Below are 13,595 nucleotides of genomic sequence, written 5' to 3' on the forward strand. Positions count from 1 at the left end.
GGCAGATAAGCTAAACCCAAGTGATTTGGAACAGGCATCCAATGCTTGTATGTTTTGTGTTAAAAGTTTGCAACTGGATCATTCTTTTTTTTTTTTTTTTTTTTGAATTCAGTATGAAGCCAGTAAATTAGAGAAGCTTTTGAAGAGCTAAACTGAAAGAAGATAGATTCTTTTCATGATCCAAACCAAAACAAAATTATGCATTTTTGTACCTACCAATTTGTTTTTTATAATGGAATTCATAGATTCCATTTTAGTAACTTTCTGGAATTTATAAGATTTTGGTTTGAAATAGCTTAGTATCTGAGCTAAGTTAAAAGCGAATTGTATTTCTTAAAATTGAATTACCTTTTATTTCAATTCATCATGTACCTTCATTTTCACTACAGAAAATTGATGTCAGCTTTGATAATGCAAGTAATTTAATTTTTCATACTACTTATGGACAATTCATTGAATAATTTGGAAAAAAAAAAAAGCCTTGAAAATAAAATCATAATAACAAAGCTATTAGGAGCTTTGCTAAAATAGTTTAGCCTCCTATTCAAACGTTTACCACAGATTCTTACAGGGTTGTTTGGTTTTTGTTTTGTAGCTCAATGGCTTGTGCTATTGAAGCTCTTAGTGTTTAATACTTTCACTTTTTTTAAAAAAAAAATGCTTTGCATCTGGAATCTTGCACAAGAGTTTTGTCCTGAACTGATGGAGAGTAGATGAAAACAGTAGGACCTGAAAGCTAAAAGACAATAAGGCAAATAAATCATCCCTCAGATTTCTTGCGTAGAGATAAAGACCCACGTAATTTTCAATCTTACGCATTTCTGAAGTACCCCTCTAGCTCCACTGTAGCTTGCTAGATGCGACTGTTGACCTAAATTCTGGTTTTTGTTGAAACTGGCGGGGCTCTGTGCCCAAAAGACCCCAGCTAGGATGTGGTGATCTTAGTGAGCCAACTTGTCATTGTTTCAGTTATTTAAAAAGGCAGTGGAGATTTTTTAAAGCAATCTTCTCTTTCTGTGGAAGTCTGATTTGTCAACCTTGCGTCTGGCAGCACTGCCTTTGGTTTGTTTTGGTGTTTCCGAGTTCTCTCAATACACCAAGGTGGTCACTGGGTGTTACTGTGGTGGTGCAGGACAGGGCAAAGCTGCACTGCCATGGGACGTTACTCTTTGGGGAACTTCCTTGCCATTGATCATCCTGTGATACCTGCACCAAACTGTGTAGATGATCTCTTTTGGCAGAAGTTCTTTAGGAGCTTCGAAATGTCATGTGGCTATTGGGAGCTTATGGGGATAGTTCTGCTAATTGTTGTCTGCAATCATCTTCACTTACTCCGTCAATTGGAGAAATAGCATAGGACCTCTGTTCAACTGGGAACCCACCGCTTTGTATTTTGGTACTCATTTCAACCAAATTTTACAAAAGAGAGGCAGAGTTTGCACACTTTTATTGGTTGTTAGTGAGAATTTATGTGGATGCTTCAATGGCAACTGTAAGGTTGTAGTGTGGCATTGAAGCTGATTGTTGTCAGTTCATCCCTTTGGTTGAGAGCTTCTGAATGTCCCAGCTGTGGGGAAAACCAGCTTCACTGGAAGCTTACAGGTCCTTGCAAGCTTTGATCAATTGGCCAGATAGATTGGAAAGGTTTGTTCTGGTGCTCACATAGGTATTTGTGTTTTTTCTTTTTTTTTTTTTTCTGTACTTACAGCTCAGAAGTAACAAATATAAAATGGTTAATTTTAAAAAGTAGAGCATTCTTCAAGGAAATATTTTTTTGAGTAAATTGTCTACTGATTTTGAGAATGCTCTGACATTAAGCAGCTGACTGGGAACTGAAAGAGCCCACGTTATTGATCTGAAACATGTGCCTCCATGAAGTCTTCTTGGGAAACTCGTTTCTTATGATCAGTCCCTGGTGGGGGAAGGACTCAGTTCTTCAGGCAGTAAATTGCCGCAAAGTGAGCAGAGCAGGAATCTAGGGAGAGAACACTGGGTTTGGAAAGATTGTCATTTTTACACAACTGGCAGGTTTATTAATTTTGTTAAAATAAGGACGTGATTGTGTCTGGCCTCTAATATCTATGTTTCTATTTTTTTTTTTTTTGTTAGAACTTGCAAGAATCATGCTGGGAGAAGGCAGGCTACTTCTTTGATCTTCCAGATTTCTTATCCTGGAAAGCCACAGGTGTTACTGCAAGGTATGTTAATTATAACATTATGATTTGGTCATCTTAGTCTATTTTCTTATGTATGTTCCTGCTTTAATTCATTTTGACTGGACATGCTGTTATATACATCTGTCTGTAATTGTCTGCCCCAAAACATCTTGAACCTATCTCCTGCTTCCATTGTGCATTCCTGAACACAGTTGTTCCTGTGAGCAGTGTAATTCACAGATAGAGTATGTTGCTACAACTGTTGGTTAATTGGTCTTATACCCCATTTTGGAACATAAATATGATTGCTCTAGTTACTGTGAAATATGCTTCTAATAATGCTTTGAAATCTGCTTTTGTTGACAAATTTATTGACTTTTTGAGAATTGAAACAAAATACTTTGCTTGTATGGTAGGCATCTGGTAAAACCTTTCTAAAAATGGTTGCTTCAGTGTAAAATGTGGCAGCTGTATTGCTCTCCGAAGCATCTTTTTATCCATTTATCAGTACCTTTTGAGAGAAGCCCTTCAGTCTTGATTAAAGTGACTTCACTACAAGTGATGCATTTGCAGATAAGTAAGTCCATGTGAAAAGTGAGGTAAAGTGTTAATTGGTTAAAAAAATAATTAAATAAAATCTTATGGCCCAATTCCACACCCAGCTCTGTGCAGGTCACAGATATTTCCATCGCAGTTTACAGAGTTGTAACTGTGCAAAAAACTAGTCTAAAATGACAAGTGGTTACAGGCTAGCTTTAGGCTCCTGAAGTGGAAGATGCCTGCACACCAAGCACAGTTCTTCTTGTTTGAGTGCTTTCTTTCTCCCTAGTCAGTCTCCATAATAGACACCTATTGTTAAATATTTTGCATTATATAGCAGGAAAGTGCAAGTTTAGCTTATATATAAAAAAAAAAAAAAGCAATGTTTTTGTAAGATCTTGGTAGCTTTCAGTTGAAAGATAGTATCTCAAGTTTAGTCAGATTCCTGTGCTGTGTGGCTGTGAACTGTGTAACAAGGGAACAACTCTCACCCCAAAGATCTTGCAATCTCGGCTGACTTCTCACCTGACCCAACTCTAATTTCAGGAGGATAAATCCCAGGTTCCCAGAGGATGTGCCATGCAGGGCCTCTGTACTGTGAAAACACTCAAGACTTTGATTTAAAACTAGCACCCTGTGCTCAGGGGACTAGGTGGAGAAAGGCAACTGCCTTTTTTCTATAAACAATTTAAGGGTGCTGCAGATCAAGTGCTTCTCAAATTTTGACAAAATTGTGTGGGAGAAAACTAGTTTCCTGTCCTAAAGAGAGCCTTTTTGAGGTAGTTGGAGGATATGATGACCTGGAAAATAGGTATGCCTAAATATCACTTGTATGTGGCTACAGAGTTTTGCCATTCGTCTTGTAATAATTCTGTTTAGCAGAACATGGAGGAAACATTTTTATCTGCTCCTACATGTGGTAGGAGCATCGCTGTATTACACCTGGCTAGGACACTGGTTAGAAAGCTGTTCCAAACACAGTTTCAGTTTGGCCTTGTGGCCAGATGGAGATCAATAGATGGGATGAAATGTGTGGGCAAGTCAAGAAATGATCACCTTGTGCTGATAGCCAAAAAAGCCAAAACGGAATGCAGTCCTGTCCGTCTTGGGTTTAATGGTGGCAGCTTTAATGTATAAAAGAAACCCCCCTCTCTGTTCTCTCTTTCTCTCTCCATCTCTCTTAATCTCCAACTAGTGCGAGAGCTAATGGAAAAGAAGAGCAGTGCCTTCCTGCAGCCTTAAAGATGTAGCTGTTACTATGACTAATTCTTTAGCTGTTGGGAAATGAATGGTTATATCGAAGTACAGGAGTTATGCTGGCGGGGCAGCCCAGTAAGGGCTTGCTGCTAACAACGGATGCTGCAGCACTGGGGAGTCTGGATGGAGAAGAGGATAACTGTGCTCAGGACAGTGAAGCTGTTTATCATCTGCCTTTTATGTATTCCTGAAAATTCCCACCTGCTGTGGTTTTTGCAAAACTCTTGCTAGAATTACACAGTCGGTGTGCCATGCCTGGTGTTTGCTATTCCAGCGTAGCATTTGTCATCTGTTTGCTGCATGTACCTGTCGGTGGTTGTAAATTCTGGGAGGTCTTTGGGGAAGAGCAGGGGATTTCTTGGGTAAGTTGTCAATGCCCAGCACTGCAGGACCCTAATTCCTCCTGGGAACTTGGGATGGAGCAAACAGATCTTACAAACTAAAGACTTTATTCTGTAGTGCTAGTTTAACCTGTACAGGAGTACAGCCTGAATCCTTGGGATGAAAATTTTCAGCCTCCTCTGTAGTTTGTGGCAGGAGGCTTTAAAAAGAAGTTAGGGAGGGGTACATGGGAGCTTAGAGCATGGTAACAGAGTTATTGTCCACTGTCCCTTATGGATGCCTTCAGTTAAGGGACAGAGTTAATTTGTGAGTTCTGGGGGAGGGAAGAGAAGGATGAACACTAAAAATCGTGTTGTGTGCTTGATGTGGTCCGGCGTTGTGGCTTGCACTGGCCTCTGGCACTCAGATCTCAGTGAAGCTCAGGTGCTCTTGCTCTGAAAGTAGATCTGGAAGGGAGCACTCGTGGGTAACTCCAGCTCCTTGGTCCCTCCTCACTTTGGCTCTGTGTTCTTGGCAGCAGCTTTCTGGAAGTGAGGCAGAAAACTCTCTTCTCAAATAATAATAAAAAAAAAAGTACTGCAGAAGGTTGTACTCCAGATTAGAGCTGACTGAATTATTAGTGGTGAGTCTATTTCCTTGGAAATGCCATTTTGATTAGTCCAGAAGTTTTTGACGGTATTGATGAACGTTGTACAGGAGAGAGGAATGTAAGGAAAACACTTTCTGGAGAAAGTGGTATGTGTGTGTTTGTTTTTGTTTTTCATCACTCCCTCTGGTTCAACCTTTTTATATTTTGGATAAAGTAGTTCCTTGCACATCCTCCTGTGCTGCTTTAATGTGTGCTCCCCCACATTAAACTGATCGTTTTGGCTCTAGTGGAATGTCTTATACAGTAACAAAGGAGGGAGAAATAGGAAAATAAGGACAAGAAATATTTTGTTGGAATTAAACCTACTTTTTTTTTTCCATCCTCTGCTCTCCCCTGTGCACACCTGTTTCTTGAGAATTTCCATGTAGTTTGGTGTAGTGAAGTAATTCATCCCGCATATGTTCATAATTCTGTGGAAGTGGGAATTAACAAGTGTAAGATTCTTACCACCTTTTCTCCCCTTAAGCACAAAGGAGCCTATTCACAGGGCAAGGCACACTGTTAGTCATTGTGAATCACACGTTACATGGCCCTGATAAAAGATACAGAGTTTTTAATCTGTTTTGGTGGTGGGTATTCTACTAGGATCAAAGCAGTTGCAGAGGCACTTTTGTAGGAGACGTCTGCATGCATCAAAACTATTACTCTTGCTTCTTTACATTTTGAAGTGCCAGTTTAAAACATTTTGTATGTTTTTAACATTTAAAAACTATATGTAGCCTGTTTGGCTTCACTGAAATTACTCAGTGCTCCAAGTGAAGTAGTGTGTGATCAGGATTTGAAGTATTTGAAGACAGTTCTTGATAAGTGTTTCAGAGTATGAAATCGTTTGTTTTTCACCTTCAGATGATTCTGCTGGCTTCAACTGCCTTGTTGCCAAAGGACTTTTTCCCAGTGGATTTCTAGTAAGCACTAAATGCTTTTTACCTGAAAGATGGGCCCTCAAACATACTCAGATTTTTACCTACTCCCTTTGAAATTGCTGTATGTCTCAGTGAACAGCATCCACCCATGAACTGCAAAAGATGAGTTCCAAAATGAGATTCCCATTGGTCTTAAAATATCACCTGCAATAGTCCATATTAAAAATACTCATATTATTGCTCCATTGGGTTGATGAAATACTGTGTGGTTGTTCTGAATGATCCAGATGCTGGTCTGCATTAAGAAGTGTTACTGACATCTCTCTAGTTAACCTTTGGAACATTTCCTGCCCCCCAGGGCTGCAGCAACGAGCATTGGTTTGGCCACTTGAGTACTCAGTTGTCTTACTGCAGAAGTGCTGCTGGGGAGAGGAAGAGAGCTGGTTTTTCACAGACATGTTAGCAGTGCTTTTCAGAGGCTCAGCACTTTTACTCATGGTGAGTGTGACTCACTGCTCTCTTCCACCCACCGTCTATAACCTCTGATAACTTTTCCTTTATATGGTATTTTGGATGAAGCTATCTTAATAAAATCTAAATACATACCTAGTTTAGTTAGAAGTTACTGCGTTGTGGATGGAGGTTTTGTATCAGAGATGCACTTCTACAATTCAGCTGTATTTCTGAAGTCTGATGAAGGATTAGTCTGTGGACAGGACTATGGCTAAACTGTTACATCAGGTGGAATTCACACACAAATTTTGCAAAAGGTCATGTGCATTGAGGTCCAGCATTCTGCTTGAGGCCACTTCCAATCACAAGCAGCTTGCTCCCTGGAAAACTAGGTAGTCTTTACTGGATTCACATGGTTCAAGATGAGCTGTAATCAAAGAGAGTGGAGGAGGTTTTGGAAGCGCAGGTAGGAATGTCAGGCCTGACAGTAACTGAAGTGGAGAGTATCCAACATGCAAGAAGCCACTGGATGAGGAAGAACAATTCAGTACCTATAAAGAAAACATTGGCAAATAGTTCCTAAGTGAGAAGTACCAGAATGAGTGAAGAAGTCAGACACGTAGAACTCTTTTAAGGAAACTCCCAAAGTTGCAGAAAAAAAAAGTCAGAACAAGCTGACATTTATATGAACATTTTTTTTTTAATGTTATACTCCAAATGTGTTAATAGTTGGGGAAGGTAATTTATTAACTAGTAGAGACTTCATCTCATGTATGAGTATTGACCCAAATGATTCTCCTGTGGAAATATTTGTCCACTCAGTCTTCAACTGCTAGCCTTCACTCCAGGGAAAATGATATAGCAGAGATGTTTTGTTGGGAAATCTTTTGTAAATTATCTACATCCCACATAGATCTCAGGATCACGAGTTTCTTCAGAGAAAAAGTTTCATAGGAAAGGAGTTCACACTGTTATAGTAATTGCAGGCTGTAAACTTAAACACAAATGGCTGTAGTTCTTAAAAAAAATCAAAAAAACATGAACCACATAACTAGTTTTAGCCTATTTATGTGTATAAGAGGAGGGGGGGTGGGAAGGGTATCTTTTTAATATACAGTATATTTTCAGTGGGAAAATACCTTGACAATTTCTTTCCTTCTCCTTCATTTATGAGAAGGAGGCTGGTGTCTTGGTTTATGTACATTTAAATAGCTGACTCTTTACATTAAGCAGTGATTAAGTCCTAAAGGTTTATTTATAACCTCCTCCCACTTGCTTATTGTTAGGGCTAAGGATGGCTCTGTTGTACTGATTTAAATCAAGAGAACTCGTGATGTTAGTGGGATTGACGCAGAGTGTGCTGGGATAAATAGGAGGAGAATATGGGCCATTGCTGAACTGCAGTGCTGGAAGCTTGCAGTAAAACATTAAAGCTAGGGAGGTACTTTTGAATCCAGGAGCCTAGATTCAAATCTGCTTTATCATGTCCCCTGTGTGATTTGTAGAAGTGAATTTTTGGAGGTGTTTAGACAACTGTGTATACCTTTTAGGATTTGATTCTTACTCATTCATATGTTTGTTCTTCATCTGTTAAACTGATACATACATATACTGCTACGAGGTTGCTTCTTTTCCCCTTGTTTTATCACATTCCCTTCCACAGTGATTTTGTCACTGTGATTAGTGGAGTCCCCACCAAGCATTTTATCCAGATGGGCTAGAAACTTTGAAAGGAGAGAGAATTTGGAAGAGGAGCTTATATTTAGAGGTGCTGTAGAAGAGACAAGCTAATGTAAGTTAAATGATGATCTGAAGGATGCTTGTGTCTTTTTAAGGGATTGAGCAATCCTGGTCAGTGAGCCGTGGTAACTGGAGCAGCGCAGACACCATATTCTTGGGGCCAGCTGCCCTTCCCTTCCTTCCTAGCTGGGCCGTGACTAATGTATATCCTTTGGCTGGGATTCTGGTGTTTGACTTCGCTCTTCAAGAGGGAAGTCTTAATGGCGCAGGAACGGTCTGTTCCCACGTGCCCAAAGACGAGCTGGCGGGGAAGAAGACCGGCCTGGCTCAACAGAGAATTGTGGCTTGATCTTAGGAGGAAAAAGAGGGTTTATAAGCTTTGGAAAAGTGGGCAGGCCACTAAGGAGGACTTTAAAGAAGTAGCGAGGCTGTGCAGGGACAAAATTAGGAAGGCCAAAGCTCATCTGGAGCTCAATCTGGCTACTGCCGTTAAAGATAACAAAAAACGTTTCTATAAATACATCAACACAAAAAGGAGGACTAAGGAGAATCTCCATCCTTTACTGGATGCGGGGGGAAACTTAGTTACAAGAGATGAGGAAAAGGCGGAGGTGCTCAATGCCTTCTTTGCCTCAGTCTTTAGCGGCAATACCGGTTGTTCTCTGGATACTCAGTACCCTGAGCTGGTGGAAGGGGATGGGGAGCAGGATGTGGCCCTCATTATCCATGAAGAACTGGTTGGTGACCTACTACGGCACTTAGATGTGCACAAGTCGATGGGGCCAGATGGGATCCACCCAAGGGTACTGAGGGAACTGGCAGAGGAGCTGGCCAAGCCGCTGTCCATCATTTATCAACAGTCCTGGCTATCGGGGGAGGTCCCAATCGACTGGCGGCTAGCAAACGTGACGCCCATCTACAAGAAGGGCCGGAGGGCTGACCCAGGAAACTACAGGCCTGTCAGTTTGACCTCAGTGCCAGGAAAGCTCATGGAGCAGATCCTCCTGAGAGTCATCATGCAGCACTTGAAGGGGAAGCAGGCGATCAGGCCCAGTCAGCATGGCTTTATGAAAGGCAGGTCATGCCTGACGAACCTGATCTCCTTCTATGACAGAGTGACGCGCTGGGTGGATGAGGGAAAGGCTGTGGATGTGGTCTACCTTGACTTCAGCAAGGCTTTTGACACCGTCTCCCACAGCATTCTCCTCAAGAAACTGGCTGCTCTTGGCTTGGACTGGCGCACGCTTCGTTGGGTTAGAAACTGGCTGGATAGCCGGGCCCAAAGAGTCGTGGTGAATGGAGCCAAGTCCAGTTGGAGGCCAGTCACTAGTGGCGTCCCCCAGGGCTCGGTGCTGGGGCCGGTCCTCTTTAATATCTTCATCGATGATCTGGACGAGGGCATCGAGTGCACCCTCAGTAAGTTCGCAGATGACACCAAGTTAGGTGCGTGTGTCGATCTGCTTGAGGGTAGGAAAGCTCTGCAGGAGGATCTGGATAGGCTGGACCGATGGGCTGAGGTCAACTGCATGAAGTTTAACAAGGCCAAGTGCCGGGTCCTGCACCTGGGGCGCAATAACCCCAAGCAGAGCTACAGGCTGGGAGAGGAATGGTTGGAAAGCTGCCAGGCAGAGAAGGACCTGGGAGTGATGGTGGACAGTCGGCTGAATATGAGCCAGCAGTGTGCTCAGGTGGCCAAGAAGGCCAACGGCATCCTGGCTTGTATTAGGAACAGCGTGACCAGCAGGGCTAGGGAGGTGATCGTCCCCCTGTACTCAGCTCTGGTGAGGCCGCACCTCGAGTACTGTGTTCAGTTTTGGGCCCCTCGCTACAAGAAGGACATCGAGGTGCTTGAGCGGGTGCAGAGAAGGGCGACGAAGCTGGTGAGGGGCCTGGAGAACAAGTCCTACGAGGAGCGGCTGAGGGAGCTGGGCTTGTTCAGCCTGGAGAAGAGGAGGCTCAGGGGCGACCTTATCGCTCTTTTTAGGTACCTCAAGGGAGGCTGTAGCGAGGTGGGGGTTGGCCTGTTCTCCCACGTGCCTGGTGACAGGACGAGGGGGAATGGGTTTAAGTTGAGCCAGGGGAGTTTTAGGCTAGATGTTAGGAAGAACTTCTTCACTGAAAGGGTTGTGAGGCATTGGAACAGGCTGCCCAGGGAAGTGGTGGAGTCACCATCCTTGGAAGTCTTCAAAAGACGTTTAGATGTAGAGCTTAGGGATATGGTTTAGTGGAGGGCTGTTAGCGTTAGGTTGGAGGTTGGACTCGATGACCTTGAGGTCTCTTCCAACCTAGAAATTCTGTGATTCTGTGACTTCTTGTTTATATTTTGTACCAGCCTCAGAAGATGCCCAGTCTGAAAATCAGGCCTCTCTCTGGAAAGAGAGGGGCTAGGGAATGTTTCCTGATCAGCACTGCGGTCCATGTGACGGTGACAGTATCCTGACTTGCACTCGGGTTTTATGTCCTGTTTATGAAACCCAAGCCTTCAGACTTGCAGACTTGTTTGGAGAAATCTCTGGAGAAGGGAGAATTATCTTGAAGGGCTGGTAGGGAGGGGAGGGATGGTGTTTTTGTGGATTGGACAAACAAAGTACCATGAATTTCCTGTCCTGAAGCCAATAGCAAGTGTCCCTGCGACGGTATCTTTGCCAAACAAGAGAGAATTCCACTTCTATCAGGCTTTTAATAAATTCAAAACATGTTCTTTGGAGACTGGTGACACACAGACTGATGCAGTGTAAGAAAATAGGAAGTGTGTAGCTGCAAAAATGATCAGGAATGTGAAGGGCAGGTGCAATGTGAGCCATTACTGCTAGATATTTTCTTTTTAATGATTAATTTAAAAACGGCATGTCCTTGGGTCAGAGTCGTCTGAAAGAGCTCTGTGTGCTAAATAAGAAAATTGTTAGCAGGTCTCGTTAATGTTAGCCAGGAAGCATACAGGCAAACAGGAAGCTTTAGCTATTGTTGTTGTACAAATGCCCTTTACAAAATATTAGCAAGAGAAACTTAATGTGTTTTCCACAAGAACAGGAGCCCTTCATAGTGTCTAACTGTATCTGCAGAGCAAAGAAAACCTGCATTGTCCCTCTGCAGCAGCTTTGACATACATCGAGACGTCGCGTTTCAGAGATCTCAATTCACATCTTCAAATATTTACTACTCCAATTATTTTTCTTAAAGATGTTAAGGTCCTTAATTAGCTGCGACGGCATCTAGCATTTAGTTTTCTATTGTGTTCCTTTGCTGCTTAAAAAAAAAAAAAAAAGAAAAAAGAAAAAAAAGAGTCAGCCAGGTCAGTATAGAAAAGGATTGGGGGCAGGCGCGGTAGTAGATGTATTACTGGCACCCTGCCACGGAGACAGTGAACTCTGAGCCAACCATGAAGTCATTTTGAACTCAGGGAGTCTCACTAATCCAAGGCAATGCGTCTTAATTTGACAAAGCAAAGACTGCTTGATAAGCAACCCCCGCTAGAAATGCTGTTAAACGGGGGTGTTTGTAAGCTTAGATTGTGGCCGAGAAGTGCGGTGATAGGGGAGGAATCATCTTGTTTTCAGGTCCTTACTCCCCCAAGCCCAAAGGCAGGCTTGGCTCCGGTCTCCCCTGCAGTTCGGGCTGTGCAGTGGCTTGATGTGAAATTTGAGAAACATATGTAGTTTTCTATTTCAGGAAAATGAGCTCAGGGATTGAATGTGTGTTTTGTTGGCTGTTAAGCTCTGATCTTGCCTAGTGTGGTAGTTTGAGTGTGTGTGTGTGTGTGTGTGTGTGTGTGTGTCTGTGCAATGGTTAAGACATTCGCCAGCACTTTTTAAAAATAAAATTCGGGGTTCATGTATTCACTGCTGCTAAAGGTCTTACTTCTGCAGTTTCAAAATGCAACATCCTACATCATAAGCAGCCTAAGTATGCTATGGTACATCAGAAAATGTTTCTGGCTTTTATTTTTCCAAAATAGTCATTAACATTTACTTGAGCTGATGAGTGGTACACACAAAGTTTTCCATCAAGGCAAAGGAGCTGTGTTTAAACAACCCTTTCATTGTTGATCCTGTGCAGAAGCAATGTACACATGAACACTGTAATTACTGGCTTCTCGGAGGGTCAGATAATAATCTTCCCTTAATAACGTTTGCAAAGAGATGGCTAGGAGTCTTTCAGATCCAGCTTGTTGACTTGCTAAGCAATGGTGGCAGCCCTGGGTAACTGTGTCTCTCTGAAGCTGGGGGGATATTAAAGGAGGTTGTGGTCTTAGGGCCTTAAATTCTGAGGAAAGACAAGGCTGAAACCACATAAGGGCTTTTTGTCTTTCAGTTCTCTTCTTCCTTTTATTATTTTTTTTGAATTTAATTTTTATTTTATTTATTTATTTATTTATTAAGCCAGGAGTTCAGGGTGTATGTTTCTTTTGCTTCAGCTTCTGAGAACACCATCACCGATCAGACCCCCGTGGTACAAGACATGCTATAAACAGTGTCACCTTCTTTGAACTCGTGCTTACGTGAAACGTTGTGGAAAGCCCCATGCAAGGCCCTTGTCCCTTGTGAAATTGGGTCTCCATTCAGCAAAGAGTGTGCAAATATTGCTTTCTTGCCTAAATGTGAACCAGATAAGAAAATAGCTGTACTGCTGAACTCTTGGGTCATTTACAGCCCCAGCAGTGTTTCAGTGAGCACATGTATAATGCATGTATTCACGGGAACTTCTTAAAAACCACCCCCTGAAAACAATAACATTCCAGAAGAGTTCTCAACCAAAGAAGGAAAAGAAAACTATGTAACGTGAAGTCTGAGCATTGTATTGAGTACATATAGTGCTTAAAAGTATTAAAACTCACTTAAACTTATTGTTCCATAAGGGCATCCTTTAAAAAAAAATCTCCTCTGTAATATCGAATATATAAAAGTCTTAATCAATTCAGCCTTATAATATTCTTCTTAACTAAAAGGTGGCATTATTATTTTGTATATGGGAATATAGCCATGCAGTGTGAAGGGTAAGATTTCTCTAAGTGTTTAGCTTTGTGTCCAGCTTTCTGGCTAACTTGCAGTTACAAATTGCATACGTATTTTTACAGTTCACACTATAAATTATTTATTCTGGACCAATTCTTCCTCCAGACTCACCAAACAAATGCTTTTCACCACCGGAGAGTTTCTCCTATCCCTTTCACTGTAATACATGGTTGAAACAACAGTCTTGGACTGGAAGGCAGTCTACTTATATGCTTGCTTTATTTTTGTTGGCTGGCTATCTAAATCTGTTTAATGTTAGTAACTTTCACTGGAAATTCTCCTCGTGCTTTAGGATGACACTGATGATGTCAGGGTTGATTTACATTATCTCTTTAAAGTAGCATTAGCTTACATAGGACCTTTCCTCTTGTTTGTTTTAGCATTCATATTGTCCAGAGAGGAGCCTTTTAACTGTGAAATGTAAATATCCTGACAGCTCAGACTTCAAAAGAAAGTGATTCTTTGTCCATAGCGGTGATACGATTTTTTTGCCAGCACTGTAACCTTTACAATAGTGTACTTTTATGCTTGACCTGCCGTCTGCATATAAAAATCATCTTAGGTCACTGGTACAGTGCCTTCA

At 41.9% G+C, this 13,595-nt stretch overlaps 1 protein-coding gene across 4 annotated transcripts in view; it reads left to right on the top strand.

Moving 5' to 3' along the window:
* FGGY (FGGY carbohydrate kinase domain containing) overlaps positions 1 to 13,595 on the top strand; it is a 179,559-nt gene that overhangs the window by 61,684 nt on the left and 104,280 nt on the right. For all 4 annotated transcript variants that reach the window (XM_082766574.1, XM_082766575.1, XM_082766573.1 and 1 more), the window contains exon 5: positions 2,110 to 2,198. In XM_082766574.1, the coding sequence (XP_082622700.1) occupies positions 2,110 to 2,198 (89 nt within the window). The remainder of the gene's footprint in view (positions 1 to 2,109; positions 2,199 to 13,595) is intronic.

This window comes from Aythya marila (genome assembly GCF_965140915.1).
Source record: "Aythya marila genome assembly, chromosome: 8".
NCBI lineage: Eukaryota > Metazoa > Chordata > Aves > Anseriformes > Anatidae > Aythya > Aythya marila.